The 26,170-nt window shown below is 43.4% G+C and overlaps 1 protein-coding gene across 1 annotated transcript in view; it reads left to right on the top strand.

Moving 5' to 3' along the window:
- The window catches only part of Chst9 (carbohydrate sulfotransferase 9), a 274,314-nt gene that overhangs the window by 233,727 nt on the left and 14,417 nt on the right, over positions 1 to 26,170 (top strand). Inside the window, exon 3 of the mRNA XM_023714043.1 lies at positions 12,831 to 12,868. Within this exon, the coding sequence (XP_023569811.1) occupies positions 12,831 to 12,868 (38 nt within the window). The remainder of the gene's footprint in view (positions 1 to 12,830; positions 12,869 to 26,170) is intronic.

Here is a 26,170-nt window from a genome sequence, read left to right as displayed (position 1 = left end):
CCTGGCCTGAAGTCCCAGCCCCCGCAGCCTCCAGCTGGTTCACCTGGAGATGCCAGCAGCAGCGCTCTGTCTCTCTGCCCCTCCCTTTCCTGTGCCGCTTGGCCCTCTGGGGAACGGCAGTCGTGACAGCGTGTGGATTAACGTGCCCACCTGCTGAGCTGCAGGTACAAATAGGATTCTGAGCTTTCTAGTTATTTATCCTGCCAAGCTAAAATTCTTAACTATGTGCCAATCATTTTAATTTCACTAATGTTTTTCCTCATTTTTAATTTTTTGAATTAAAAATGCATATTATTTCTAGTTCTTTTCCATTTTTCCTAGTCGTTCCAGAATAACATGCATTCCTACCTTGAAATCTGTTCTTATTTTTCTTAACTATATTTGAAAACAGCTTCCTTCTGACTTCTAGACAATGTGGTTTTATTACTGTAAATAAAGGCAGCCTGGAATAGGAAGGCCAGTGGACCATACTGGTCGCATTAAGGAGGCCAGGTATTGTGTGAAGGCCTTTACATATGTGAACTTGTTGAATTTTCAAAACCAATCAATAAGGAAGGCTGTGAGCTTTATTTACAGATGAGAGAGCTCCAACATTCTGTAACTTGCTCAAGGCCACCTAGCCAAGTGGGGCTTGCACCTGGAATTCTGATTGGCTTGCCCCCACTCTTGGTCATATCTGAATCTGAGCTCTACTCTTAGCTTTGCTCTTAACTTGGTTGGTGTCCTTAGGGCAACTCCAAACTTTCATCAGCCTCCAGTTCATATGCAAGGAGGCTGGCCTAATTTCTCCTGGCAAAGCTTTCCATAGTCCTTTAACTTCACAACTAATAAAAATGTGTGCTCCCAAAATAAACTTCAAGTGAGTTGGTACCTTGTAGTAACTCCTTGCAGTAGCTTCAGAAGAAGGGGTCTCTTACTCACCATGGACAAAGTAAAATTTACATTCCATAATCTAAGCAGTCACTAGATTATTCAAATATAAGCAAAATGAGACTGCTTTTCGGGGTCCAATCCTGATATTTATTCCCCTCTTCACATTCCAACTCAAGAGCATTCCTGTTGTCTCCCCACCATCTCATGCACAGGATTGCCTGGTTTTCACCTCTGGCCTACTCCTGAGCTCATCCTCAAGCTTTGCACATTTGTATTCATGTTTCTAAGTCACAATCTTGATCACTTGTTGGCTCACAAGTCTTCAAGGATCCCCCTAGCAAATATATGCTCAAGACCATTCCTTAAGCATAAGGGTCTTCCAGGACACCGGTCCATCATGTACTTCTTACCTTGTCTCTTATTAATTTATATAGACAGCCTGCACACCACCAGGCTGAGCTACAGACTCCGCCTGATGCCAGCACTGCTAGCTGTGTTCTGTCCACATCTGCTCTCCTAATGCCTTACCTAGGGCAGATGCTGTCTCCTCCACGAAGCCACCCCCGCACCTTCCCCATGCAGGACTGCTTCTCTCTTTTAGACTGGGGCAATCACTTGGAAATTTTCAAGCTCCCTTATCCTTTGTATTGTCAAGCCACTTAAAGAGTTGCAGCAAATTTAGTATTTCAAGCCTGTCATTATGCACTAAAGCAAAAACCAAAACCATGGAGCCACTGGCCACATGACTGTGAGTGGCACAGTGAAGATCAGGAAAGCATGAAGGTGGCTTCATGCCCACATCCTCTCTATCAGCGTTGAAATACTTTACATCCCCGACTAAATGTACCCTCTACTCTGGTATCTGAAAGTGCTATGATTGGATGTTGCTGTTTGTGGGACTGAACGAGAGCTCTTTCATTTCTTCTACTTTCTTTCTGTACCTCCAGAGCAGCTGGAACACTACTTAGTCCAGAATAGATGCTCATTAAAATATCACTGTAGGACCTACTGAGTGAGTTTGACTAGAGCCAAAGAGATCTCCACTTGGGGGAGGGCATCTGGAAAGTCTCCGGCTTGAAAGTAGAGCCAGATGAGAGGCTATGTATACCTTACTTATATAATCAATATTTTAATTTATTCAAGTTGTACATTTAAGTTCATAAAAATTTGAAAATTGTCTTGAATGCCCCAAACATGAGTAGAAACAAGGGAACAGAGTTAGCATCAATGCTTCCATTTCTTGGGCTAAATTAATTCCTGTGATTCTAGACTTTTTCTCAAACTTAAGTTATTTTTCATTGAATGACCCATCACTGTATTGAACCATTACTGTTGCGACTTCCATACTTTTTGGAACAGGATAAGAAATAAATAATCAGCAATTTTATTTCTCAGCTTTTAACTGTAAAATGTCCCAAGGTAGTTTCATGCCACTCATTCACACAGGCCTGTGTGTGTATACACTCAGACATGCATACTCACCTAACACAACTCACACATACACTCATGCAATCTGCTTGCACCATGAATATCTTTCAAAAATAGACAACAGTATAAGGGAAATTCTCTGATTATAGTGAGAATTATGTCATTCACTGCAGTGGTGATAACTGCTGTCACTCGTGTTGTTATTACTCAAGGTCCAGATGTGACACCTAGCTATTTCAGCAGTAGATATACAAACAATGAATACTGATTTCGGAAAACAAGCACTCACGGTACTAGCTAGCTATGACACATAAAATCCCTGCCTCTAGATGGCTCTCAGTAGGGGCTGCAAAGCAATTGATGGCTCTCTTCAGGATGAAAGTGGCGAGATAACATGTCTACACTATATTTATTAGTACATAGGCTCCTGACCATCTGTCAGAGAAACAGACTGACTTCAACCAGCAGCTTACATCAAACTCGTTTTCTAGACAAAGAAACTGAGGCCTAACAGAGAATCAAGCGTGGCTCGGCGCGACAGCATCCGGAGTGCCTGTAACTCACTCCGCCCCGGGTGCCTGCGCCCCTCATCCGTTTTCCGCTGTGTTTGGGGGCAGCGTTCCTTCAGCTTGCACTGAGTTGGTTGGTTAGAGGTAGGCACCGTAGGTTTGATTGATACAGCAATTTGCATCTCAAGGCAATGCGCGATAAATACAGAGCAAGGAAAGGCTACTCTCTCACAAGCCCGTTCCCCCTGTGGGCTGACTTTAGAAGCTCATTGATGTCACTTCCTTCCTCAGTCAGCAAGTGAATTTTCTTTAATTCTCAAGACCAGCTGTCCATGCTGTCAACAGAAAGTTATTAAAATTCCTTTAAAGTGCATAAAAATAGCCTAAAAGCAAATGTACTTGGAAACAGGAAAGAATCAGTATGCAAAGTCCACAAACCTCTGAGCAAAATAATGTTGATCCAGCCAGAGATTTCAAACATTGTATATTCACGATGCTAGAAAAAAATAATTAAAAGATGCTAAACCACATACTCCTTAATCTTTTATTAGCAAAAGCTTATACAGTTAAAATTTATCCCTTTAAATTTCACTTCTCTTTTTCAAATATGATTTGAATAAATTTGGGGATAACTTAGGTTTCTCCTAAGTGGAATTCCATCCTTTTTTCTTGTGTGGGTCAAAGAACATTTACATCTCCACCAGGCTGTGATGATCCATAAGCAAGAGAAAAACATTATAATTATCAGCAATCATGACCACTCGGGCCCAAAATAATATTACAATTATGTATTTTAATTTATTAGAGTTTTGATAGCTCAAAGGAAAAGATAATTTTTCTCATATTTAAGTAGCTATAACTCACAAACATGGACTGTCTGGCTTCTGGGTCCCCCTAATTCCCAGCTGACTGCCTGGCTTGAGTCCCCAGAAGGCAGCCCTGTTGCCTTTCAAGCCAGCCCTTGCTCTCACTTCATTCCCCAGCAAGAGGCCTTTGCCTTGCAGCCCGGACTGTGCACAACCTAGTAAGCAGCTCCTTTTAAAGTGTGGACGTGACCCTTGCCACACTCGCTATCCATGGCTACCTACCCCTTCCTCATTGGGACAGACGCCCTGAATGCACAACTCATTCTGACCCTGGCCAAGGAAGCTGGTACCCACACTGTGCCCACACAGGCTTGCCGGTGTCTTGGGTCCTCAGCACTCACCCAGCCCCCCAGGTCCAGTATACCATGCCACCCCCTACGCTTTCTACTTGTGTGTACTGCATGGTGCAGTTAAAAAGAACCTAATGTGTTCACTGCAACCCCGCCATAAAAATTTCTTACCATAAATTAGAGTATGTAGAAAGAAAATGGTAGAAACACGGGTAAATTTATGCTATAAGCTTACTTTGTAGTATTCTTATCTTAGGAAGTATAAACAGTGATCTAATTTACATAGCGTTAACTTGGTCTTTTACTTTAGTTTTATATTTGGAATACTTATTGTATTAATGCTGAACTTAATGATACTAAAGATGCTGTGTAACATGCATGGGGAGTGGGTCCTTAAAAATTCTTAGAAAATCAGTTGGAAATTAATGCCCAAAAGTGTTACTCTCACAAAGCAAAGTATTTTTATGGTCTAGAATCCACTGGAAATCAACTTCAGACCCTAATATGAGCCATCTAGTAATTTTTTTAACCTGTGAACTTTCAGTTTCATGAGGTATCCAAGGTCAGGAGCGACAGCCTTCAGCATGTTGGAGGACAAATTAAGGTTCTTCCTCCTCCTCCCCCCAAAAATGCTAGCAATCTTTCCATGAATACATCCTGAACACCTAGGAAATGCCAGGGCTGGAAGATTTCTGTAGATATAGTAATAAAATGGACAATAGTCCCTGACTTAAAATCACAAACACACAACAGTACAATAGTTGTAAATTATGATATGCGCTGTGAAAGAAACAATGGGTTAAATTAGAATCATAACAGAAGGCATGACAATGGAAGAAAGCCCTGATGTCTTAATATTAAATTGACCTCTACACACACACACACACACACACACACACACACACGCACACATGCACACATACCAGTCCTGTGAAGCTAGAGAGACACAGCATGTACAGGAGTCCAGACACCAGAAAGAACTAAAAATGACAACAAAACCTTGAAGGGAAGAAAAGGCAAGGTCAGGGCGAGGCTGAAGAGGTGGGCAAAGAGCAGGCAGAGCAGGCTACTTAAGATGGCTCAGAGGCTGGGGGAGACCCTCGGCGAAAGCAAGGAGACCCTGCACATCATTGTCTGGGAAGATGCTCTGATAAGCAGTGTTAGGCAGTGACTATGGCCAGGGTGGCACAGATTGTGGGCACAGAGTGAGGATCTGACACTTCAGTGCTCAAAATTCGACATGGACATGACACCGCTACTGGAAAATGTCACGTGATGAAACTTTGTTTCATGCACAACATTTTTGAAAATAAAATGGATGAAATTGCCTCCAGGCTATGTGTATAATATGTTTATGAAAAATAAATGAAAGTCGTGTTTAGATGTTGATACCAGCTCCACGATCTCATTATGAATATGCAAATATACCCAAATCAGAAAATAAAATCTGAAATCCAAAATACCACTGGAACTATTTCAACTGCGGGATCTCCAACCTGCATATTATGAAGACACTGAAATACTGGTCCTGCTAACTGTGACACTCTGCCTTCCCCTCCCATTGTCATTAGTCCTTAGTCCTCAGGTCTCTTCTAAGTGATGGCTGAAGCTCTGTGCCCCTTATTCAGGTTCTTGGGCTTTCATTCTCTGAATCACCAAATCTGTCCTGCCTCAGATCACCACATGAGTCCTCTTCCCCAGATTCAGAGTTCTTCCTAAGTTACGCCAATGAAAAGGGGATGGTTACTCCAGCATTCTGCAGTTGTAGAATATCGAACTGTTTCACATATGTAATTAAATAATAGGCATTTTGTCCCAGAGAAAAGAGGAATAAGTTCACCATTTCACCCTCTTCCCTTCTCCTGTTTCAAGACTTCATGTGTGGCACTTTGAAAAACATTCTGAGGGGCCGGTGAGATAGCTTAGCGGTCTAAAGCACCTGCTTAGGCACGTGTGGGCAAGCTTAGGGAACGCGATTCAATCCCTGGCACCACATGCCACACCAGCCCCTCCCCCAGGGCAGGCTGAGCCAGCCACCAAAAAAAAAAAAAAAAAAACACTCTGAGCATCCCTACAGAAAGACTCGTGCTGAAGGTAGGTGATGACACCGAAGTAGAGCATGTCACAGAAGAGAAGAGAATGAAGCTACAAGGCCTCAGGGAGCAGGGAGCAAACTGCCTGTGAGCAACTGCCTTGTTCAGTCGAGTCTCCACAGCATGAGTACCTGTATGTGGCATACAGCAGCTGCTCAAGTGTAGTGGTTGATTACATGAATAAATTATACCAGATATGGCTCTTTCTGATGTTTATTCCTTATATCTATTTGTTACTAGTTACTCTGAAATGTTTCTTCCAAATACTTTCTATGGTTTATTTCTTTATCGTCTTCGCATTTCTACCTCCCTAGTCCAAGCTGCAAGTCGTTACCTTGGTTATCTATCTCACCTAAATCTACTTACTCTCTAATTTTTCTCCCTACTCTGTCCAATCTGTTTACTATATTGACTTTTTTTCAGATCCTACTGTCTGGTAAAAAAAAAAAAAAAGCCAAGATAGTTGACAAACTGTCCAGTGCTTCAAACCTGAAGAAATGGAATGGTTTGGGGTCATTCAGACCTACTCAGGCAATGCCATTTCCCTCCAAACCCTGCTCTGTAATAAGACATTTTCATGATTCTTTCCAAATTCAATCCTTTTTTTTTTTCCTTGTGGAACCGGGGATCAAACTCAGGTCCTTGTGCTTGCCAGGGAAGTGCTTATTCCACTGAGCCATCTCCCCGGCTCTCAATCCATTTTTGAAAGTCCTGTCTTCTCAAGATTTAGGTCTTCTCTGAATATTTGTCTAACCTCTTGTCTTCACTGTGTCACTAAGCAAGCACCAGAACATACCTTTCCAAAGCTACAAAATACCTTCTCAACTCTATTTTTAAAAGGGGATACTAGGACACCAACTGAAACTGTTTGCTTGAACTGCTGATAATATATTTCTGCGTAAGTTAGATGGAAGCAGAATGGTGGTTCCCCCAAGATGCATTACACTGGTGAGCCTTCTCTGTGTCCTTACCGCATGCCATTCATAATGCTCTTAAAATCTCTCAGAGGTGGAGGGGGCCTATAATTAATCTCTGTGCATCTCTCTCCCTTTCGATGCAAATTTTTGTGAGTGTGAGTAGTCCCCTGTATTCATCTTTGCATAACCAGACCTCAGATATATAGCATAGGGAAGTTACTATATTTTTTGGAAAGGAATATACTATAAGAATCTCAGTTCATACTTTCAGCCTATTAAATTAGAATAAATGGTTAGAGTCCATGGTTTTGAGGGACCAGAAAATTCTCCAGAGAAGCTGAGTGCTGATAAATTCTTTTACATGTTCAGGCCTGTCATTACGAATAGCTCAAATTCTGCAGATTCTTTAGCTCTGTGGCTGGTCATTGCCCTGTTTTGCTGTGTGGTGGCTTTTTCCCAAGGAGCAGATTCATAGCTGCTCTGAGAGTCTCAGAAGGGTCTGTTCCCTGAAAAAGACCCAGAACCACCGTTTGAAACTGTTTGGGCAGCAAAAGAACTTCCCCTGGAGTTGCAGTCAGTTTGAGATCATTAATCACACTTGTTACAATTGGAGGGATTAATGAGCCTCGCTGCAGAGGTTAGAGAATGAGGTGCCATTCTCCAACAATTATAAATCTTAGACAAAGAGCTCCCCTCCAGTACTGGTGAAAGCCAGTTGGGGGCATCTGTACAACACCCAGGCCTGAAACTCTTGAAGGGATGATGCCACCACCTTCATCACAAGCTGAGCTAGCCGTGTCCAGGACTCCCCTTGCCGGCTTCTTCTGCTCCATTTTTGAAGGCATAATGCAATGTAAGCAGCCTGGGGTCTGTGTGTCCATGTTCCACTTGGTCCAAATTTTGGCTCCCTACCAAATGTCTTTATTTTGCTCCCTTCTAGATACTTTATCTAGAGTATAAAGTAAGATACTTTATCTAACCAAACGATGAAAGGAGAAGACCCAAATGGTAGACAAGCAGCATTAGTTTTGTGCTAAAACTCAGCTCTTTCTGTGTTTAAAGTAGCAACATTCTGCATTCAAGTGATGGAGTTTCTTTCACTGGCAAACCATGTAATTCAGACACTTCTTATAAATTATTTGAGCCCTGGTCATCTAATCTACAAGGCAGGGATAAGAGTCCCTACTTCACACGGTTGTCCCACGAGCACAATGGCTGCCAAGTACCTCTCTCAAGACTCTGTACATTTACTCAGTAGCTGTGTGCATTCCTCCCTGGCCCTGAGGAATGGCTAACATGGAGCATGAGAATTTATTTGCATTAGTTTCCTGTTGCTGCTATAAGAAATTGCCATTGTCCATCAACTAACTCCCAAGGGGATTTTTCCAGAAAGTCTCCCAAATAACAAAATCCTTGGATGTTTAATTCCTCATATAAAATTGTGTAGTATTTGTTTACCTGCACGTGTCCTCCTGTGTTTTTTAACCATCTCTAGATTACTTAAAATCTCGGGTAGAGGGTCACTGCTATGTGTAAGTCACCATACTGTACTGTTCAGGAAGTAATAGCACAGGGAAGTCCTTATAAGTACAGATGAAATTGTTAGAGCTATTTTCTATCCATAGCCCTGTAACCCCAGCACTCTGGGAAACTGAGGTGGGAGCATTGCAAGTTGGAGGTCATGGTCAGACCAGGTAGGTAGATAGGTAGACAGACAGACAGACAGACAGACAGACAGACCGACCGACCGACCGACCGACCGACCGACAGATTCTCTATGCATGATTGGTAGAATCTGTAGATTCAGCATCTGCAGACAGAGTTGATGACTATACTACTAATCTGTGGCTTAAAGTAACACCAGATTTGAAATGTTTTGGTTCTGGGATTCAGAAGTGCAGATGGGTCTAAAATAAGATACCCACCAGGCTGCATGTCCACTGATGGCTCTAGCAGAGCCCTGTTTCCTCCCACATCCAGGTCTCCTGGAGGCTGCCCTTTCCCAAGCACACACTCCACTCTGGCCTCCTCGTCTCAGGACCTCCCCTGCCTCTCCTGCCCTCAGTGGCAAGGACAGACCTTGTGCTTTCATTGCACACAGTGGATAATCTCCCCACCTCCAAGTTCTTAGCTTACCCACATCTGCGAAGCCACATAAGGCATCACAGTGCCAGATTCCACCCTTAAGCTCTGGACGGCTGGGGGTCATTATTCAGTCTCCTCTCCTGGCTATGTTCACTTCCATCACCTTCAGATATCTCCATTTTAATTGGGGGCCCAGACCCCACACAGTGACTTCTTAAACTGGGTCCTTGCTCTGGCTCTATGAAAGTGTCACCATCACTCACTCCATCCCCTAAGTCTCTGGGGGCTGTGCTTGCTCCCTGCTCCTGCTCTTCCCAGCTCCAATCAGCTGCAGAATCTGGCTCCAAACTCCCTACCAGGCCGCTCTCCATGCTGCTCCAGCTGCCTGGGCGCAGGCCCTGATCTTCCAGCCTGAACACTGCTTGCACTCACTATTTCTCCATCCCTCTCTCCCCTTCCCCCTCAGCCCACCCTCTGCACTAATGGCCAGCTCTTCTTTCCACAACAGCTTTGGTCACCACATCCCTCTCTGAAATAGTGTGGCTGCTCCCCAACTACAGGGCCCCCAGTTATATCCATGGCCCTCAGTATATCCATGGTCACCAGCTTTCCAAGCCTGGGCCATCTCCCTCACCCCACACCATTTACCTCCCACCTGTTCTAGCTTATGTTTAACTCTCCACCAGGCCCCTGGCCACAGAACGTAAGTTCCAAGACATTCTGTCAGTGCCTGAAACTGCTGATGGTACCAAGCCCAGTCTATACTATACTTTTCTTATGAATACATATTCATGATAAAGCTTCATATATAACTAGGCATGGTAGGGGATAAACAACAATAACAATAGAATAATTATAACAGCAATCTATAGAAAAAGATGCGGAAAACTTGTACATTGTTTCTTCCTGTAATTTTCCATTTAATGTAGATCATGGTTGATCATGGGTAAATAAAAGTATGAAAAGTGATACACAGACAAGGGGGGCATTGTGTAAGCCACATGGAACTCCTCCCAGGCCAGCCACACATCCTCTTTCCTGTCTCTGAGATGCTGCTTGCCCTGCCCCCAAATACCTGGAAAGACACTCAAGCATGTTTTCCTGCAAAAGTCATGCTCACTTCATTTTAATCCTCCCAAATCCAGCAGGTGTAGAACTTTGTTACAGCTGAGCAGCCAAACAAGAGCATGACCTAACTGACCTTATATGGAACACCTCGTGATGGCCAGAGCTTTCAGGAGATGCCCGCTGTAATCTGGTCTATTTGCTGGAGGTCAGCGGATGTCTTTAGTCACTTCCTTGTTGCTAAGATACAATACCAGATGCTCACAAATTAAGCGAGGAGAGCTTATTTGGGCTCACAGTTGGTGGAGGTTTTGGTCCCCAATTGGCCAGCTCCAAGGCAAGATGGCACAGCATGGAGGCATGGCAGAGGAATGGCCGCTCACATCATGTCCCCGAGGCAGAGAGTGAAGGGGGAGGAGCCACAAAGGCATGCAAACCCTTCCGGGTCGCATTCCCAGGGAGCCACCCCTTCGAATCAGCACTTTCTAACAGCAAGTCAGCTGTGACACTCCCCATGAACCGGTCATCTCCCAAACCCATTTGGGGCCATTGTAGGTCTGCCCATACAGTAGCCTCTCATATTCTTAGTATCTAATTATATGATAGTTTTGATTACTTTTTTTCTTACAGTCCTCCAGATTTTCTTTGGTCCCTAACAAAACACGGAAGACTTTGCATCTTTGCTGCCATCCCAATACCCCATCTAGCCTAAATCACTACTCCAGGTGGCAACCAGAGTCTGATGGGTTTTTAAAACTGCAAATCTTTGCATGATACTTTAAGGTCCCTGCTTAGGCCCTATTCTAGACCCCTTATGGGCTGAACCTGTTGCTCTTGAGAGGACCCTCTGCCTTCCCCAGTGGCCTCTGCTCTAACTTGCTGTCTGAGTCCTGTCTGCCTGTCCCTCCACACCAAACACCCATCCCCTTCCTTCCTTCCATCCTGTGTCTTAGAGCCCCTCCCCATACGCTGTCCTTGCATGTGGCCTCTGCACCTGCTCATCCTTCTGCTGGCCTGTTTATGGCTCTTCTCAGTGATGTTAGCGTCCTTATCATCTTTCAGCTTACAATCCAAATGTCCCTTCTTTGGGGAATTGTATTTGAATATGGGTAATCTAATTCAGAGGGTTTCCCCTCAAACCATCTTGCTTCTTCTTTAAACACTGTGCTTTTAATCTGACAGAAGAAATCTGAATATTAAAACACATCAAGAGTATGTGATTGAGCACTGCTCTTTCAAGATGAAGAAAATTGGCTTTTCTTATCTGGAAACTCCAAGATTGGCCCCAGGCATTTCTTGACAATGACAACATCAAATAGCCCACTCCTACACTGTCTCACTTCTTCTGCATAGTATATGACACCTCACCTGCTACTAAACATTAGAAAATGTTAACATATATCATTGTTGATTAATTGACTTATATGTTTAACTTAGCTATTGCTTTTTATAAAAGTCTGACAGTTTGTTAAATGACTAGATATGCAACTTTCATACTACTGAGAAATTACCTCTGGACGCGTATTTCAGAGGAATGAAGACTTGGGTTCACATAATAACCTATACACAAATGTTTAAAGCAGCTTTACATGTAACAGCCCAAGGCCAGAAACCAGCCAGATACCCAGGAACTTCACTGTATGCAGAGTGGGGTCTCCACACCATGGAATACTACTCAGAATCAAAAGGGTACTATGGTTGATACACACAGCAACCTAGATAAATCCCCAGAGAATTAAATTAAATGAAAAACCACGAGTCCCAGCATGTCATTTACAGCACATGACTCCATTTCTACCCCATTCTTGATTTTCCAGGCATTACCATCAGCAGAAACTGGGTAAACAATACGGAGTAACTTTCTGTATTATTTTTTCACAACTGACGTGACTCTATAATGACCCGAATTAAAGTCTTCCTTTGGAAGCGCAGACTTAAGTGTAAGTAGCACAGTGAGTCATTCACAAACACAAAATAACCAGGGCGCTGGCAAGTTCCTGTTTTCTTTTTTGTTCCTGGGTTGCTTACTTATTTAGGATTACTAAGGATTTTATTTCTTTCTATTTAAGAGGTGCCTGCTATTGGTCACTCTCAGGTTATTGCCACAGTGACCAAGGCCAACCGTTTCTTTGCTTCTGTTGGCTTCATACATTGTTCTGAATTTCGCCCATCCTGACTAAGATACCATTTACAGAATCTTTTGTTTGTACTTCTGTGTCCTGCAGTACTGTAGCAACAAAGTAGAGCAACATCTTCATCACTTCTCGGGTGGGAGAAGGTGAAGACTTCCGCCATCTGCCTCCACGGATCCCCTGCTCTAGTTCTCAGGGTTCCAGAGCTCAGGACCGTCCAAAAGCTCAACAGGTCATTAGTGTTTGGAGACCTTGGGCTGGCTGCTGTTCATATTTCTCTTCAGTCCTTTCCACCTCTTCATCATCTTTCTGCCAATGTTTAATACCTTCTTCTGGTTATCGCCCTCATTGGATTTCCTCTCCACTTTCTGTTATCTTTTCTGAACATGGTTTATTTTGGTTTTGACTTTTCCTCCCCAATAACTGGAGTGATTGTAACTGTCCATAGTCTGATACTAATCCTTCTTCACAGAGCCCAGGCCTGCTGTGGGGGTTTGGACAAAACAGCATCAGTGCTGCATTGAGTTGAATTTCATGCCTTCAGTGTAAAATTTTTCTGCTTTCTTTTTCAGTGACTACAGAAAAAATCCAGGAACGTATTACCAACCAGGTATTTCCTCACTTCTCTCTGATATAAAATTTTGTATTAAATGCTCATAAACACTTGTAAATATTTTAGAAAGACTATTCCAGTTCTTAGGTATGATCAGTGTATGTTATCATTTCTGGAAAGAAAAAAAAGTCGACTGTGGATAATTATGCATTTTCTTGGCTCCCTCCTGATGCTTCCCTCCACTCCATCAACCAAAAATCAGAAATAGTAGACAGATTGGGTCTGCCAGCTCTAACATGCAAGCATCCCTCTGATCACACTGTGATCCTTGTTCTTGCTCCCGTCAAGATAGAAGATACTGGGGCTGGTAAGATGGCTCAGTGGTCTAAAGCACCTACTTAGAACAAGCTTAGCAAAGCACAGGGACCACGGTTCAATCCCCCAGCACCACATGCCAGCTAGCCCTGCCCCCTGGTGGGCTGAGCTGGCCACACACACACACACACACACACACACACACACACATAAATAAATAAAATTTTAAAAAAAGATAGAAGATACTTTGATCCATGTTTCCTAATTGTAGGTGGCACCCGCTCCTCTGTGACTTTCTCAAGTGTGTATTCACCCAAGTGAAAGTCACTCTCTCCCAGGCAGCTAAGAACCAAACCCCGAGCAGCAGAATACCACCCAAGGCAATTTTTCATTCTGACCTTTCGTTTCAACTCATGGTCACCTGACATTTTCCTGTCTGCTTCACTCTTTTCCTATCCAATCTTCTTATTGATGCACTGTCTGCAGTTTTGGAGACATGGTGTCCTTATATATAACACCGTGTACAGGGCTTGTAACTTGCAGTCCCATATACAAAACAAGGGGGTCCCTCAGCTGAAGCTAGCGGTGCCCCCACCTGCTCCTTCCGTGGGCCATGTGATCCATACACACAGCCTGTATACTGCACTCAAGAAGGCAGACGTTGACCTGCGGGAGAATATGCTCACATTTTACTCACAGATACAAATCTCCATGCCTTTTTTCCTTCCTCTGGAAGAAGTTGTAAGTCACCCTTGCCAAAAAGAAGAGAGGCAAATCTACCTCTATACTAGCCAAGGATGCATTTTCCAAAGCTGTAAATGCTCTTCAAAAGATGTTCCAATTCTTCTTTCCTCTGTCAGTGTACCCAAGCACAGTTCTAGATTTACCCAGTTTGTGCCAGATGCCCTGTAATACATCAAGCTTTCAACACAAGGGACTCATTTGACTAAAATATTATCCTGAAAACTCAGTAAGCAAAACATAATGCTTATCGGGTACCTTTTGGCTTTTGGACATCATTGTATATGTAGACTCTCAAAAGTAACCAACTTAATGCTTGAGAAAACCATCTTGGTAATAGCAAAAGTAGGTGGCCATTCCAAATAATTTATTTATTTTGGAGGCTTGGTATCTTAATCATCATATTTTCACTTATTTGTGTGGACTCAAATGATTTCATAAGGCTGAGCAATAGTTAAGTTGTAAATTTTACTGCTGCCATTTTTATTTAAGTCCAATATGCAATAAGCCTCCTTATAAAGAGACCTGTTTTTCTTATTTATTTAATAAGTGAAAGAGTTGGTCTCAAAAAATATATGAAGGCTGTTTCTTAAGGAAAAATTTTCATTTCCTGTGTTTTCTTTCTTTCGGCCCTTGGCTGAACTAATAGAATATATAGACAACAAAAGAGAACACTAAATATTTACTCATAATCTTAAACTTGATTTGGTGCCAGGTAAGATCATTATTGTTTCCAGGGCCAATAAGAAAGTGAAATCCTTTGGACTTTATCATGAGAAAAAAAGGCCTTAATATTTTATGTACACAGTCATTCTTCAAAGATGGTTGTATTGTGCAATTGTTGCCTACCAGCTTGTATTTCTAATCCTACAATGGAATTTCTATTCATTCCTCTTCCAATTAGTGACATTTTCCCCACTCCCAAAATGTGCTGGTCACAGCTCACAGAGGCGTCTTCTTCCTCTAATTTGTCTATGTCCTGGCACCAAATCCCAAGGATGAAGTCACCCTCTTTTTCAAGTCAGTCTTCCACCAAAAGAATTTAGCTCTTTAAAAACATGTTTAAAAACTCACTCTGGATAGTCACTATGGTATTCTTTATCAAACAGAAATATAAAACAGAACACTGTTGAACACTAATCTTACCCCTAAATCCTTCCCAGTAAGCACCATAGATTATGTAACTAAATTGAAACTGAAAATCAAGTCCTGTTTCTTTCTTTCTTTCTCCTTCCCCCCATTACACAGGCTATGAGTTGGGCGCCAGTAAGCAAAATCAGGGGTGGAGGGGAAGAATACTCTACCACCCTGGCCAACATCGAGGCTGCCTGGTGGCCCCCAGATAGTTTACCACACCTGAGCTCAAAGAACAAACAACTATTTGAAGCCTCTGGAGGCAAGGCTAGATTCTTTCCTGTGCAATTCACTAGGGAAATCAGTACACTTTTTAAGAGTACCTTGTTAGCTCAGCTTGTTTATGAGAAGAGGACAAGAATGGGCTGCGCACCACTTGGCAGCTGAGTCCCAGAGTGGGGTGAATGCGTGACCCATTTTTTTCAGCTGTCCCTTTGGCAATTCAAAGCCACAGTAATTTCCTATCTGGAAATTGTGACTTATAGAGATATAATCTTCTATAGATTTCCTGAATAATTTTCACTATGGTAGATTAAAGAGAATACCCTTTACACACAACCAAAAATACTTCCAAAACCAAATTAAAATATGGTCATCATAAGAATAAGGAACAAAAAAGTATGTAGAACCCTTTTAATTTAACTTTTGGAAACTGCCTTATTATACCATAGACAATTGAAATCTCTAGTAAATTAATACCTGCTGTTTATGCTCTTTATATAGCAGGTAATTGAGGCCCAGAGTGAATTAGTACCTTGTGTTTGCGTAGCGAGGTGACAAAGAAGGATGCTAAAGAAAAGGTTCTGTGTCCTGTAGCATGACTGTTCTTGTGCTATCGAGAGCAGTCCCAGGTCCCCAGAGCAGGAGCTGAAGGAGGAGAGGCTGCTTCACTGTCCACACAGTTCACAGTGGGGCCCACACTACCACATGTCATTAGAGCTAAGTATGAGCTGCCAAAACAAAATGCCAAACACTGGCTGGTTGAACACAACAAAAATGTATGTAAGAGCAGGACATAGCGGCTGGACTAGGTGGGTCGAGTTCAATAGGCCCAGGCTGAGGAACGATGATCACAGTGCCTGGGGAGCTGGAGGAGCAGCTCTATTCTCACGATACCTATCTCCATCGCAGCAGTGAGAGGGTGTCCAAGCACACGCCCCAGTACTGCCTCTGCTTTGGGGATGGGTTGGGAGGATGAGTTTATTTTGGAGTGGCACAAACTCTTGGGAATCTGACCACCACAGGAACTTGAAGCCCTTGACTTCTGAGATGTTCCCAGTCGGTGGTGAGGGCAGGGGTAACCCATCCTCTGCAGCCCCAGCCTGAGTCCAACTTCCACTGCTCCTGCTCCTTGACCATCCATGTGGCCACCAAGACCCCTCATGGCATCATGGCCTTCAGGGATAGTCAGGGTGGGCCTTCCCACTCACAGTCTAGGTCCAGAATTCACAAATGTTGAGGATGGTCCTGCAACTTAAAATTTTATTGTGTGATTCTAATGAAAAGTCAGAATGGAAAGCACATTCATGTGTTGTCTGCAGGATAAATTCCTAGACACCAAGTGTGATGCCAAGGTCATACGATCTCATACTCATTAGGAAAGAATGTTCCACACCTTGCTAGATAATTTCCCATTCATCTCCTTCAGGTCAAACTATTGTGTCATTAATAAAGATCATTTCACCAATACATTAATTCTTTTCTCCGCATGAACAAAATTTATTCAAATAAGGCCATTCTTGCTAGTGTAATTTTTGTGAGTCAACAACATAACTCTAATGGGAAGAAACCACGCCTGTTTCGTCCGTGTGTTCCCTGTTAAACTTTGCAAACCATGAGGATGCAAACAATTACTGATCAAAAGTAAATTCTTCTGTTCAGTAAATTATTATTCTAGTAAGCAGAGCAGATGCTAAATACTGTCAATTTTCTGTACATTGAAATACACAAACCCATGTGTCACTGATTCTTTAAGACAGGATCCAGGTGTTGCCTTTATCATTCTGTGTGAGAGAATCTAAGCCCAAAATGGAAGGGCCAGGGCAAGACTGTACATGGCCTCTATGAATACTGACCACAACATGGGAAAGGGAAAGAATGCAACGAGGGAGCTCTTGTCTTCATTCTGCATTTATGCTCGATTTCATATTGCTACAGCATGCAAAGCAACTTGCTCATGTCAAGTCCTGGGTACCTGATTTCTTTCATGAATGTCAGTATGCCAGTGCAGCTCGTGCTGCATTTCCATGTGGCATGAACTTTAGAACTTCTATATTTAAAATGTGGTTGCATCACCTTGCACTATTCTTATCAAAATGACCCTGGACTCAAGAAAACTATTTCAGCTTAAAGATAGCTTCTCTTTGCAAGTTCAGCACTCACGGGGCTAGGGAAGATCCCATCCCCCCTAATTCTTTTAAGATTACCCTCTAAAAGAGGAAGCGGTGCTTTGCAAAGATCAAATCTGTGAGTCTTAAGAAAAACCATTTGAAGGGGAGACTGGATCAAACAGTGATGATACTAATGGTGGTTAGCAAAAAAGGATGTATAAAAGATGGTCCTCAGCAAAGGTCAGGTGGCATCATGCCTAAAAATACTTCAGTGGAAATGTCAAAAGTGTCCCTCTTTCATTGGAAGTCAGGAAAGTAAAAATACTGTGTAAATGGTATCCATGGAGTAATAGACAGACAGGGAGACAAGGGGAGGGTGAGAAAATGGCTCACAGGTGTTCTCAAAGGCATGAACATCCAGAAAGGAATAGCTAGAATAAGCACTGAGAGATGCATTTGCAGCCAAATAGATGTACCGATGGCTCATGCAAGCACCGTGGGTGCTTCTGCGTGACTGCACCCAGCGACATGCCTTGTCATCAGCTTTCCTGACCTCCTCCATTAATTCTCCATCTTACACAGATAGAAACTCCATTTGAGAAGAAGGTCTTGTCATGTTCCTGACCTGCGATGCTTAGCACTTAGTGATGATGATGATAATGATGATGATGATGATGATGATGATGATGATGATGATGATGATGATGATGATTGAATGCTTTCTATGAACAAAGGCTAAATTTCACGTAAACTTATCTCATGTAAACCTCACAGCAGTAACCCTGTGAGGCAATACTAGCCAAAAGATTCCAGGTTAGTGAAGTTAAGCCGGCTGTCCGAGACCACGTGCATGGTGAGCAACCACACCAGAAGAACCAGGCTGCTCGGTTGCACAGCGTCAGACCCAGCCATGGCTCTGGTTCTGTGATGCTCTTCATACCTTTCTTGACAGATGCACATCTGGATGAGCAGCAGAGTCTCACTCTGCATCCGGATGCGCTTCCTGCTACAACCCATCCCCTTCACCGTTATGCCCTACAAGGGTCCCTCTGTGAGGTGTTCTGTGAATGAACAATCTCACTGTGACAAGCTTCATCAGTACCTGGATTGTGACAGTAACACTGAAGCAGATGGCTGTGCCATCGTGGAATATAGAAATGTATGGGATGGTGTCCTTTCTGCAAATGTTTCAACTATCAAGATGAGCATACCTTTACGCTGGAGTTCCTGTTGAGCATTAAATTATTTTCTTAATTAAAAAAGTTCTAAAGTCAAGTGACTCTTGTTTAAGAGAAAACCATTGGGCTGGCCTGATAGCTCAGCAGACTAAAGCACCTGATTAGGCAGAGCGCAGCGGCCAGGTTTTGATCCCTGGTGGGCCATGGGGGCCCCGCCCCCGGGGGGTGCGCTGAGACAGCGACTGGGACTGGGCGAGATTGGGCATGGTGGCACTGTAATCCCACCACTTGGGAGGCTGAAAACAGGAGGATCACTACAGGTCTGTTCTACATAATGAGACCCTGTAGACCCTGCCCTAAATATGGGGGGGGGGGGACTATCACCTGGAAGAAGATTAAAAATTGGAAGAAAACAATATATATTTGGGGATAATTTGTTGTCCACTGGCCATTTTTCTCAGCAGAGTTTAGACAGAAATGTCATGGATATAAATTGAGAATTGAAATAGAAACCATTGTTTCCTTCCTCTATAAAATGTTCTCTTATTCTTTTATTTTCCAGAAAATTGTCTTATTTCTGAATTACTGTTAGTTATAACAGTATCGTTGCATATTTATTCATAGAAGAAAGTACGGAATAATGAAAATATAGTATCTACTAAAAAGAATAGAAATGGTTAATACACCATCTAATAAAAATGAAACAGGCCATTTAAGTTATTATTGTCCAACAGGCCAGTGAAAGCTAGTTCTGTATATAATTTTCTGCTCAGACTGTTTCTCTTCTTTTTCCTTCTCACTAAGATTTGTCTCAGCAAGTCCCTGTGTGTTTGACATCTGTCCCTGAAGCTGACCTGGAGGACTGAAATTTTTCAGCCTAGTAACTTTTATTAGAAAAATGAGTAATGACCATTCTTTGGGATTTTTAATCAGTATTTTGTAACACACCTTTACAGCCAAGATCTACCAGCCAGGAAGACAGTGGACCCCTTCACCATTTGGTAACTTGAATACCAATTTTGTGGAAACTTTTCTTTATTTCTTGAAGGAAAGTTTAGAGCTATGGTTAAATGGGCTATAGAGCCAATTTTCATTGTCTGAATGTATACTGTAAAATGCTACAGCTTTTTAAATCTACCTTGTACCTCTTTCATTCCTATTCTATTAGTCAATAAAAAGCACACTGATCAGGGAAAATCATGAGGATTTTGAAGACTAAAGCTATTCTGCTTTGCATGAGAAAGAAATATAATCGGGCAGCACTGACTATAAGTCCCCCATAAGTCCTTCCACTTTCATCAAATGGAAAACTGATCTCCACAGAAACTGTGAGAGAGGTACAGGAGCACTCATTGGGGGTGAGAGGGTGTTCTTGGTGAGAAGGAGGAGGAGAAGGACAAGGGGACAAAGGAGGAAGAAGAGAAGGAGAAGGAGAAGAAGGAGGAGGAGCAGATGAAGGAGAAGAAGGAAGGAAAGTGGAAGGAGGAGGAAGAGAAGGGGGAAGGGGAAGAAGAAGAGGAAGAGGAAGAAAGCTTTAAGTCACTAACCCAATCCCCAACAGGAAGAGACCCTGTTCCATATTCATGCCCACTAGCTACATGACTTGCTTCCCCATTTGATTCCGATTTTATCTGAGCAATGGTGTTTGTAATCTCATTGGTTGACCATAGTTTTGTCCCACCTTGTGCCCATCTAGGGGAGTTCCCATTTTCTCCACCACCTTAGACCTGCCTCACTGCATTGTTTTATCTATAAAAGTCCCTGGAAGAGACAGCTTCCCGGGGACCACCTGCTTCCCCCCCCCCCACACTTGGGATGCTCCCCTCCTATCCCTCTCTTGGACAGGAGCTTTATTTCCCCCAATAAGTATATTCTCATAAAAGAAGAATCAGTGGTCATTAATACCAGGTCGATGCTGTAGAATCCATGTAGTGTGCATGATCTCAATCCTCAGGCCAATCCCCTCCACCCACCGTATCAGTCCACAGACTTCGCTGGTGTGAGCATGTATATGTGTGCGTGTGCATGCACGTGTGTGTGTGTGTGTGTGTGTGTGTGTGTGTGTGTGTGAATTTTGCCAAGGAAATGCCCTGAAAGGCTCATGAGAATGTCAAGAGTAAAGGATAATATCCTGGAGAACGTTCATCTCTTGCTAGCAAGAGAAAGTACCCACAAGTTTCCCTTTTATTGGGCACAAAGTGAAACCAATTTTATGTAAGGTTTATTTTGCAAAATACTGCTGATCAGCAAACAAATTTCTGGGAAGGACAAAAAATACTTATAGTGAAAATTCATTGTACCAGGAAATGACCAATGAAACTCCCTTGTCTTTATTAGCCTTACTGTGGAAACAATTCACCGCAGAAGTGCTGCTCTGCATTCTGTGGTCAGTCATCAAACAAGGATGGAATAAACAGGATTCTTCACTGTTTCAACACTGGTGTGCCTCGCTCACAATGTATTAAAAAGGAATATTTTCATTATATGTTTATTGGATAATTCAATTAGGCCAATGTTCTCTGGATGTGGAATAATGTAATTTACTATGTTGAATAATTAGCCAATCAGATTTCTCCCATTTTCTAAAACAATGGATTAACTAAAATGTGACCATAAACAAAATAGATTTTATTAGGCATAATCTACTTTGTAAACTAATGAAATTAATTATTTGCCTGACCTAAAGCTTTGAAATGAAAGCCCAACAATGAACACATGCTTCCAATTTTGATTCTGTTACTAAGATGACACTTAATATAAAAGTTACAATTTAGCTTCCCCCCAAGTATTCCATACTTGAGACTAAATGACTCTTAAAAATATGTTCATCAACAGATGGGAGCCACTTATGGCCTCATAAACTCTAAGGCAAGTGAAATTATCTCAGCAAAATATAAAGAGATGACAATAACGCCTCATCTGGTTATCGCAGAGATGACTGATGTCTTGCACACTGGTCCCGTGATGCAATGGATACTGACAGAGAATCACCCTTCTTCATATAAGAGAAATACTAAAGAGATGAATGCAAGGGGCGTGTATTTTTTAATCAATCAAGACACAATTTCACCACATGCTCTGTATACAGAGCAACTCAAAGTGCCACAGAGTGCAGAAAAAAGTACCTGCACTTTACAAAGCATCTGTCCCAAAGGTGTCTCCTGTCTTGAGAACAGGCACGTCTAACAAATCCAACACAGCACAGAATGGCGGGATGTGGGTTGGTGTTTGCATGCTTATTAATTAGTAGCACAGATTATATAGGAGTTTGGAGCCTTGGGCTGTCAGTGGAGAGCACAGTGGTAAGGGAAGAATCGGGGAGAACCTTGAAGACCAAAGCTATCCAGCTCTGCGTTCGAAAGAATCACAAACTTGTAACACTGAACGTTTTGGAGCTTGGAAATGATCTCAGGAAAATTAGCATGGAATTTTTCTCAAAATTGTTTCTTGTGTTTTCCGTTTTGCTCCATTTCTACTGGTACCAACCACCAGTCAACCGTTCTCCATGCTGCTCTGCTTCCTCCTGCTTGCACTGTCACCACAAGTCCATCTTCCTCTTGGACAGCAGAGATAAAACACCAACAAGCATGTGACTCCCACTTCCAAGCCCATCCGAAAGCCCAGGGACCTGTACTGCACATCTGGTAGAAGCAGAGTCCCGGCCAGCAATTCTTACCTATGTGGTCCTACACTCCCCTTTGACCTCCTCTTGCGTCAATGATCCACTTTTGCTCCAGGGACAGGCACACTGGCCTGCGCTCTGGCCTTCTGCCTGGCCTCACCCATTCCATGCGAGGTCCACAGGCCCCTGTGGCACCTGGACCTTACATTTCTTCTAATGTTGCATGTCTCAGCTCAAGCGGCTCTTCACAGTACCACCTGCCCTGGAAATCTATATAAAGCAGGCAAGGAATTAAACAGAGATGGGATAAAGCACAGGTGTCAGAGGGAGGAGTCTGCAGTGCAAACTTTTCTTATTCATTGACCTATTTGTTTAGCAACTGTGTTCACTCACATGAACCCAAAGACCAGGAGCCTTATAGAGCTGCTCACTGTCCAGCCCCAGCACCAGAAAACAGGCCACACACTAAGTGCTCAGTTAATACTTCTTGAATGAATGTGTTACCTAATTAATTGTAGGTAACAAAATTATCAAGACTGGGAGTGAACACATTAGCAGGAGAATGAATAGTTGATAGAGTCCAAATACAAAGACTGAGTGGGCTAAAATAAGAAGCAATGTGAAGGCTTTAGGTTTACTGCAGAAAGATAATGCCCTTGGCAGAAATGCAACATTTGTGGATAAAATCTACATCAAATGAGTACATGCCACATTTTAGGCCTTGCATCTTTAGTACATTTGTTCTTCACACCCCATTAGGAGTCATCATTATCTCTATTCTAGAATCGGAGATTGATTTAACAACTCCAAGTTATTCAACCAGGTATCAGATTTTAGTATCGTTTTGCTGTTAGAAAAAACACTCAGCGTCCACTAGGGGAGTAAAGAAAGCATTAGTGGGGTCAAAGTCTTCTAGTCTGATGTTCAGAACTTTGTCCCATTTATCAAGTTGCTGGGCTGACATAGGAGGGAGGTTCTCTTATAAATTGCTTGTGCCGCTAGATCCCAAGGTTCTCCTCACTCTGAGATAAAGCGGGTGTCGCAGCTGGAAGGACTTTGAAGGAGATGCCAGCAAGAACAGGGCCTGCATGAAGGTAGAAACCAAATGGAGCCAGTTACCATGGAGAAAACAACTGAAGAGTGAAACTGCACCAGAGACACTCGCCCAAGCGCAGCATGGGGAGCTTTTGCCCCTGTTTCTGGTCATACACTCATGTCACTTGCAAGAATGTGGAAATTAGACTTTGTTAAAAAATGAATCCTACCCTTGGCATCCAGAGAAGAATGGGGAGTCAGAAGATGTCATGACTACACAGTCTGGTGGCTTCTTATTTGTGGCGGAGAATGGATGCCTTCTTATAATGTGGAAATCACCATGGAAACCAGGCATGGTCCTAGCACTCTGAGAGCCTGAGGCAGGAGGACCACAAGTTCAAGCCCAACCTGAGAGAAAAAAAGGAGAGAGAGAGAGAGAGAGAGAGAGAGAGAGAGAGAGAGAGAGAGAGAGGAAGGAGAAAGAAGGGAGGGAAGCAGGCAGGCAAAGAGGGATGTAACTCACTACCACCCACCAATAGGTCACAGTGGAGACAGCAGCATAGAAGCAGGTATCTGAAAAGGTGATAAGAAGTCCTGGGGAACAGGTTCTCTGGTTCCCAGAGAGTTCATCAGGTTCTGACAGCTGTCACCATCTGGCCTCCTTTTGTCCCCAGTCTGATTTCACAGCTCACAGACACCTACATGTTGCTGTATGTTCAACCCAATCTATAGCTGCTGAAATGGCAAGACAGAAAATAAATTGTCTTGAAAACTCAACATGGGTGAACACATCCTTACTCCAGAACCACCATGCCTGGATGTGTATGTTTCTAATGGTAATGTGGAGGCAGAGATGAAGGTTCCACAAAGACAAACAGCTTGGTTTCAAGACTGCATAAAAACCATGCACATGATCACAACCTCTGTGTGCTTTAGGCTGCACGAGGGAAGTCCTAGCTTAGACACACAGCTAGGTTACATCACAGTTTTCTAGAACCAAGATCCCAGTACCTCGGCCACACCAAGGCCTATGGGCTGTATGCCTTCTTAACACCCAACACATATAATTCAAGCTAGAGAAGAGAACCGACTAGCAGCTTGTGAAGCCGACTGTCCACACTGACGAAAGTCAATACCAGTACGTTTGGCAATGTCCAGGTAGCTCAGTACAGAGGACGGTGGTCACTTGGATCTGCCAGCCAGGAAACCCTCTTATAATTACAAATGTGATCCCTGAAAGTTAAAAGTGCATTATGGAGTGAAAAGCTGATGCTTTTGGAGCCAGACAAGCTTGGCTTTTAATCCCAGCGTTAGCAGTTGGCACTTAAAAGATACTGAGCAAGTTTATTGCAGACATGTCCACAATGGCCGGTTAGAGCTAGAAAGAGCATTGAATTCCATGCTGCAAGTTCAGCATCCAGCAATGTGAATCCCTCAGTCCGTGTCCATCCAGAGCCCTCTCTTTCCACACATCTCCCTAAAGCTTTGGCCCAGAAGCTTTCTTAACCAAAGGAGAGTAGAGCTCTGGTAGCGACGGAGATAGACGTTGCTATCCTCACTGCCTCTTGGAAGACAGTCTTCCTCCCCACTCAAGGGGGCACAGGTTTTGGACCTGGGAATCTCACTGTGCAGCTCAGGAGTCACAGTGAAGCAAAGAGGTCTCCTCGCTGGTCTGGCCAACAGTTAAGTGCAAGTCTTCCCTCTGATTTTTTACAGATGACAATGCTCAACTCCACACACCTTTGTCTTGAGGCTGGCCTCGGGCCAGTTGCTGCAGACTAAGGAGATAGGAGGCCCCAGAAAAGCTTTTATCTAGAGCCGGATCCTTCTTTCCCTCCTGTTGTAGACAATTCATTTTCCTTCTCAGGGGAGCAGTTGCAGTTAATAAGCTATGACATTATCTCTGAGCAGTGGATCCCAAGATGTGTTTGCATCTTCCCACAGCCGGGTTCCAAACTGTAGTGGAAAGAGGGTGTGGAAATACAGTGTGTGGTGCCTTTAGGGAAAATTTGCTTGCTTTGTTGATACTTGTTTCTCTAGAAATAGATAGATGAAATCCTCACCATCAACATACCCATATAAAAGAGAATTGGTATTGAGGTCAGCAATCACCAGTGTCTGGCTGCTCTGACAGTTGGCAAAGTTGTTGACATGGCTTCATAGCTTAGGATTAGTAGGAAATGGGTACAAGGAAAGCAGTCACCATGTGCATGGTGCCTTCTGGAACTTGGACACTACCTAAAGGACGTGACTGAAAATGTTGAAGTGTCCACTCCCTCCCACTCCAGAAGATGCACTTACTCAGGCTGGGCTGCAGGTGGCAGGCACCCCCTGAGATCCCCTCATGTCCAGGAGAAGCTCATTCTGCACCAGCTCTGGGGGCTGACGCCGTGCACAGTGTAGGGTCAATGTCGTGCATAGCGGCTCCTGCACAGAAAGAAGGAACAGAAAGAGAGGCCTGCCCAAGGCCAGGTCTGCTTCCACTGGCCGTCTCTCATTAACTACCTGAATCAAGGACAGTTATCTCCAGGAAAGAAATTGCATTTTGGAAACTCCTCCAAAGTACCAGTGCATGAGAAGATAAAGACTTGCAAATATCCACTGTCCACCACTGTCTCACAGAGCTCTGCCCTCTGGCCCATCATTCACATGATCACCTGCTCCACTTCCTTCTCTGTCCTGCACTGCTGCATGCTTACTGTGTCTTATATTCCTTTCTTGCATTCTTCCTCAGACTGAAATCCTAAAGAGAAACCTTTCTTCACAGCCTTGGGGTCCCTAGGGCAGTATGTGGTGCCATAGGCCACCTTCTCTCCCTGGCTTATGGCCCGGGGGACCCATGGTCACCCCAAAGTGTGAGCTGTCTGCTCTCCACTGAGGGTTTGGGGAGGCTGCCTTGAGTAAATCTGAGTTGTCACATATGCAAGTGACACATGCCAGGGGGCGTGTGTGTCACTCACATATGCTGACCCAGGAAAATCTGATCTGGGGCTAGCAGAGGCTT

Source organism: Octodon degus, unplaced genomic scaffold (genome assembly GCF_000260255.1).
Source record: "Octodon degus isolate 3935 unplaced genomic scaffold, OctDeg1.0 scaffold00003, whole genome shotgun sequence".
Classification (NCBI taxonomy): Eukaryota; Metazoa; Chordata; class Mammalia; order Rodentia; family Octodontidae; genus Octodon; species Octodon degus.
This window is presented reverse-complemented; position numbering and strand designations above follow the sequence as displayed.